Source organism: Nesoenas mayeri (assembly GCF_963082525.1).
Source record: "Nesoenas mayeri genome assembly, chromosome: 16".
NCBI lineage: Eukaryota > Metazoa > Chordata > Aves > Columbiformes > Columbidae > Nesoenas > Nesoenas mayeri.
In genome coordinates, this window is record NC_137562.1 from 9,885,282 (window position 1) to 9,891,421 (window position 6,140).

At 56.9% G+C, this 6,140-nt stretch overlaps 1 protein-coding gene across 1 annotated transcript; it reads left to right on the forward strand.

The window, feature by feature from the left end:
- The first annotated feature begins 1,459 nt into the window (after positions 1–1,459).
- On the forward strand, positions 1,460–5,657 carry SOX18 (SRY-box transcription factor 18). Its single transcript, XM_080354914.1, has 2 exons — positions 1,460–2,774; positions 4,424–5,657. Exons 1-2 carry the CDS (start codon positions 2,360–2,362, stop codon positions 5,272–5,274), a joined length of 1,266 nt encoding a protein of 421 aa, XP_080211040.1. The 5' UTR covers positions 1,460–2,359; the 3' UTR covers positions 5,275–5,657.
- Positions 5,658–6,140: the final 483 nt, after the last annotated feature.

Here is a 6,140-nt window from a genome sequence, read left to right on the forward strand (position 1 = left end):
GGGCTTCCTCCTCACACGCCGTTGCAGATGCAGCCGCTGAGGAGCTGGGGTCGGGGGGTCACCAGCACCCCCTGCCACATCCCTGTGTCCCTGGGGCAGTGGGGTGACAGGAGGGGCTGTGCTGCGGGGGTTTTGTGTGTCCCACCTCTGGGAAAGCTGAGCCAGGTGTAGACTCCATGTGCTTCTCTTAGCATCATTTCCAGGGCTGCGAAAATCTGAGCTGTCCCCACTCCCACCCCTCTGCAGCTCATCCCCATGTCCCAAATGCCAACTGGTGGCACCAGGTTCCAGCCAGGGCAGCTCTGAGCCCACTCAGAGGCCATGGGTGCTGCTGAGGCCACGGGGGAGGCCACAGAGTGGATGTGATCAGGGAAAGCGCCATGTGCTCAGCCAAAGCCTGGGAGAAGGACCAGGACCAGTGCGGGGGGATGTGTCTGGAGTGTCCCCAGCAGCTGCCCAGACCAGCTGCCCCAAAGGCTGCTCACTTTACCCCACAAGCAGCCGCAGGTCCTGGGCTGGAGGTCCCAAGCTACCCCAGCACCCACCTTGCTGCTCCCAGGGCAGGGGCAAAGAGCCAAAGCCACTGGTGGCTTGGGGACTCCACTCCGGGCGGTGACATGTGGCTGTCCCTCCTGCATCGCAGTGCTCCAGCTCCATCCTTGGCTGTACGGCCAGGGCGGGACGAGGGAGAGCAGAGGAGAGGCTCCTTGCAGCCGTACGGGCTCTCCCATGGACTAGTACTGATTTGCTCTTGCAAAATTTTAATAAGAGTCTCCAGAAACGTGAAGGAAATCTAGCCTGGAACCTCTATCTCTCCTGGCTAGCAACTGAATAAGTGAGACAACTTTTTTTTTTTTTTAAGGCCTTTGTTTTCTTTAGGGTTAACAGCAGATCGACTTTTTCAAATCACTTCCAGACACACAGAAACCATGGCATGCAATACCCCACCACTGCGAGCAGGCTGGGAGCCGGGTTCTTGCGCAACCCGGCGCCCCAAGTCTTCCCAAGGCTGACGTTCACATTTCAGGTTGGGGTCTCAGGCTCGCCTGCAGTCAGAGGGGCCTTGGAGGCAGATAGTGACACTGGGGCACCTTTCACACATCACCCCATAGCCGGAGGGGTTCTGGGTGGCAGGGACAGCATTCAGGCAGGTCTCGCAGCTTGTGAACAGGTCCTGCAGAGTTCATAACTCTGCCGTGCCAAGGGCAGGAAGGACCTTCAGACCACCTAGCCTGGCTTTTGGCACAGCAAATCTCTGCTGGACTGCAGCCGAGCGAGTGGAGCCGTGACCCTGCGGCGGGGGACACGTTGCTTCTCGGGTGGCAGCGTGCTGTGGGCGTGCTGCCATGCCCGCGGTGCCTGCGGTGGCAGCACAGTCGTGCCAGCGCCAGTAGCACAGCTCGGCAGGTTTTAGCCACAATCCCCCAGCTACTGGTGAATACACCATTCCTCAACAGCCCCTAGGACTCCAGGCTGAAAACATGTTTCTTTTAATGTGAACACTGCTTAAAAGCAAGGAGATGTTTCTTCCCCCCAGCAGTGAAATTCCCATCGGAAAATTGTATGGGGAAGAGGGCTCGCCCTTGCTTTCACCCCAGGGCTGCTCCCAACCCCGAGCGGGGAATGCTGACAAAAATACACACACGAAATAAGTCGTAAGAAGAATAAATGCAAAGCCCCGAGCATCCTTGTCTGCCTGCAAAGCAGCGGCCGGGCAGACAAATCTCAACACTTTCCTGGCTGGGCTCGGCGAGGCTGCGGGAGGCGCGGGCACATCGAAAGTAGTCAGAAAAGAGGATTGCAAAGGAAAAAACCAAAAAAAAAGAAAGAAAGGAAAGGAAGAGAGAGAAAAAATTAACAACCCTCCTCCTTGGAAGGAAGGGAATTGGGCAGCAGCGTCCACACCGGTCCCAGACCGGCCCTCCCCGGGTGGCTCTTCCTGCTGGTGCCTGGGGACGCCCCCCTTCCTCCTCATCCTCCCCCTCATCTCCATCTCCTCCTCCTTCTTCTCCTCCCCCTCATCTCCTCCTCCTCCTCTCCCTCTCCTCCTCCTCCTCCCCTCCGCCCCGCTGATTGGTCCAGCCCGGCTATATTTTGCCCCTTCCAGTCCAGCATCATCCCAAAAGTTTTTTTTTGGGGGGGAAAAGGGGGAAAAAAAATAAAAGAGGAAAAAAAAAGAAAGAAAGAAAAGAAACCAAAACAAACCGAGCCGACCCCAAATCCCCCCGAAGCGCAGGCGAGCGAGGCGAGCGGCGGGGCTGCTGCTCGGCGGCTGCTGGACCCGGTGGAACGCGGCGGGACCCGTTTTTTCTCTCTCCGGCACCCGGTCGGGTCGGACACAAAGTGCTGTCCAGCTGGAATGAATATATCTGAGTCTAACTACTGCCGAGAGGAGATATCGCAACCCCGGGGCGACTGTTCATGGGTCACCGCCGCCGTGCCGGCCGCTGAGCCCGGGCTCGCCTTCCCGCGCCCCCCGGGAGCCGCCTCCCCCGCCAGCCGCACGCCCAGCCCCGAGCCCGGCTTCGCCTTCGGCCCCGGCCCCGGCGGAGCGGCCCCCGGCGCGGGCCCCGGCGCGGCCCCCAGCCGCACGCCCAGCCCCGAGCCGGGCTATGGATACAGCCCCCCGGCGGGCCGGGCCGAGGGCAAGGCCGGCGAGGATTCCCGCATCCGCCGGCCCATGAACGCCTTCATGGTCTGGGCGAAGGATGAGCGCAAGCGGCTGGCGCAGCAGAACCCCGACCTGCACAACGCCGTGCTCAGCAAGATGCTGGGTGAGCGGGACGGGCTGCGGGAGGAGGGGTGCGGGGCTGGCAGGGTGAGAATGCGGGGTTATGGGGCTGGGGGTGCAGTGATGTGGCGATATGGAGCTGAGGATGCAGGGATACAGGGGTACGGGGCTGGGGATGTGGGGTTATGGGGCTGGGGGTGCGGGAATGTGGGAGTGTGGGGCTGGGGATGGAGGCTGCAAGAGTGTAGGACTGTGGCATGTGGGGATACTGGGCTGGGGGTGAGTCTCAGGATGTGGGGATGCAGGAATGCAGGGTTCTGGAGATGCAGGGATATGGGGTTTTGGATGCAGGAATGTGGGGGTATGGGACTAGGGATACAGGGGATGGAGCTGGGGATGAGAGCTGCAAGAGTGTAGGGCTGTGAGATGTGAGGGTGTGGGGCTGAGGAGGCAGGGATGCGGGGATGCAGAGCTAGGCACGTAGGGGTAGGCAGTTAAGGGCCAGAGATGTGGGCTGCAAGGGTACAAGACAGCGGGATGCAGTGTTACAGGGCTGGGAATATACACTGCAGGGGTATGGGGCGTTGGAGTGCAGGGCTATAGGACTGAGGATGTGAGTTGCAGGGGTACAGGGGAGGAGAACGCAGAGATAAGGGGCTGAGGATGTGGGTTGCAGGGGTACGGGGTATTGGGATGTGTGCTGCAAGGGTACGGGACAGCGAGGGGCATGCTGTGAGTATATGGGAGTGCAGGAACTGAGTTAGAAGGGTGGGGTGCTGGGGGCTGCAAGATTAAAGTGCTGCAGGATGCGAGCTGTAGGGAGATGGGATGAAGGGATGTTGGCTGTGGGCTACAAGGATGCGGGAGTGCGAGGACACAGGCTGTAAGGATGCAGGGCCGCTGGATCGAGGGCTGTGGGGTGCAGCACTACAGGGCTGTGGGATGTGGGATTAGGATGTGGGAATATGGGGCTGTGGGCTGTCAGATGTGAGGATACAGAGCTACACACGCATGAGATACAGGGAAACAGCTGTGGGATGCAAAGATGCAGGGCTGTGGGGTATGCAGCTGTGGGGATGCAGGATATGGGAATACAGGGCTGCAGGATGCGGGATGCACGACCATAGGATGCGGGATGTGGGAACACGGGAAGCAGGATATGGGTAGATGGAGTTGCAGGATGCGGGACTACGGGAAGCAGGATATGGCCGGACAAGGCAGCAGGATGCGGAGACACAGGGCTACAGAGTGCGGGGACATGGGATTCAGAATACAGAGCTGTGGGGTTTAGGGATGAGCAATTTGGGCTGTGGAGGAGTGGGGCTGTGGATGCGGGATGCAGGGAAGCAGCCACCCCAGAGGATCAGGATGTATTGAGGGGCAGTGGGAGGCAAAATCCCCTGCCCTGGTAGGGGGATTCCCGCGCTCCCCCTCTGGCTTTGCACCCCCATTCTCCCGCTGTACTGAAGTGCTGGGCACAGCCTGAACCTGCTGCTGGGATGGAGGGACAGCCCTGCTTGGGCTCCCAGTCCCCAGCCCCTCCTTGTGCCAGCACCAGGACCACGGTCAGGCACCAAAGTGGCTGAGGGAGCCCTTCCCACCCCAAAGGCTCCCTCTCCCCGGGTGTCCCCATGCCCCAGCCAGCGCCGGGTGGCCGAACCAGTGTCACAGAGTTTTGCTTTCCCCTTCCAGGCCAGTCATGGAAAGCACTGAGCGCCAGTGACAAGCGTCCCTTCGTGGAAGAGGCAGAGCGGCTGCGAATCCAGCATCTCCAGGATCACCCCAACTACAAGTACCGCCCAAGGAGAAAGAAGCAAGCCAAGAAAATCAAGAGGATGGAACCCAATATCCTCCTGCATAACCTTTCCCAGCCTTGCAGTGACAACTTCAGCATGAGTCACCATGGCGGCAGCCAGCCGGGCCACCCCCAGCCTCCCCCACTTAACCACTTCAGAGAACTCCACTCCATGGGGTCGGATATTGAAAACTATGGCTTGCCAACTCCTGAGATGTCTCCCTTGGATGTCTTGGAACAGACCGAGCCGGCGTTTTTCCCTCCGCACATGCAGGATGACTGCAACATGATGCCCTTTCGCGGCTACCACCACCATCACCAGATGGAGTTTCCCCAGGAGAAGTGCATGGGGCGGGACGTGGCTGTGCCCTACGCGCAGACCCCATCGCACTTGGCGGACGCCATGAGGACTCCCCATCCTTCCAGCATATACTACAACCAGATGTGCTCGGGAACTCAGAACGGGCTTTCCGCCCACCTGGGCCAGCTCTCGCCCCCACCCGAAGCCCATCACATGGAGAGTGTGGATCACTTGAACCAAACCGAGCTCTGGACAGACGTTGATCGCAACGAGTTTGACCAATATTTGAACATGAGCAGGACTCGTCCCGAAGCCTCGGGACTCCCTTACCATGTCTCCCTGTCCAAAGTGACTCCTAGGAGCATCTCCTGTGAGGAGAGCAGCTTGATATCCGCGCTGTCCGACGCCAGCAGTGCAGTTTACTATAGCCCCTGCATCACCGGTTAGGTTGGCCCCGCCGCCCGATGCTCTCACTGTGAGAGCCCCGGCTCTCCGTTAAAAACAAAAAGCCATCCTCCTTTAACCACGAGCTCCATAATATTTAGAGTATCTCATTAAATGCATCGCTTTCTTTTGTTCTTTTTTTTTGTTTGTTTTAAATTTTTTTTTAGAGAAAAACCATGCTGAACTCACTGATATACCGTATAACTATATAACACAATAGATGCCTTTCCCAAGCACTAGCCGTCCCGCCGCGCTCCCAGTCCAGCCCTCGGCAGGGTGTAGCTGTAGCTCCCATCAGCTCCAAGGGGCATTTTTTAAGCCAATTCCAGTAAATCCTGCCTGAAACAACCACCACCAGGATGAGCCGAAGCGACTTGCCCCCCAGTATTTGACCCAAGGGCAGGCGAACTTGAGGGGGGGCGGAAAACTTTTAGGAAGACTTTGCTGGGGTTGTAAAAAGTGTCGGCGCCTGTTAGGGGTGGGCTTTAGGACAGTTTTTACTGTATTCTCAGCAATATATTTTAATTGGGCAACAAAACTATATTTTTACTAAGCATTTTTATATATAAAATGGTATTTAATGTCTTTTGGGGTTTTTTTTATTAGACTTTTTAAAAATAAATCAAGGGATATCCATGAGATCTAAAGCATTCATGTAGCAAAGCTGGATTTGAAAAAAAAAATGGGGAGAAAAAGGAGATATTTTGTGAAAAGCGAATGACAATGTAAATGTTGTGGAACAATTGACTGGAATTTTGTATAAAAGAAAAATATGACTGCAAACACTTTTATTGTCTAGAACTGTATGGAGAGCAAACTGTTTTATACTGGTTAATTATTAAAACATCTTCATATAATTGTTCCCATCT

Coding starts and splice junctions, on each gene's coding strand:
- SOX18 (XM_080354914.1), top strand. CDS start 2,360: ATGAATATATCTGAGTCTAACTACTGCCGAGAGGAGATATCGCAACCC. Junction 2,775..4,423: donor CGTGCTCAGCAAGATGCTGG/GTGAGCGGGACG, acceptor TTCCCCTTCCAG/GCCAGTCATGGAAAGCACTG.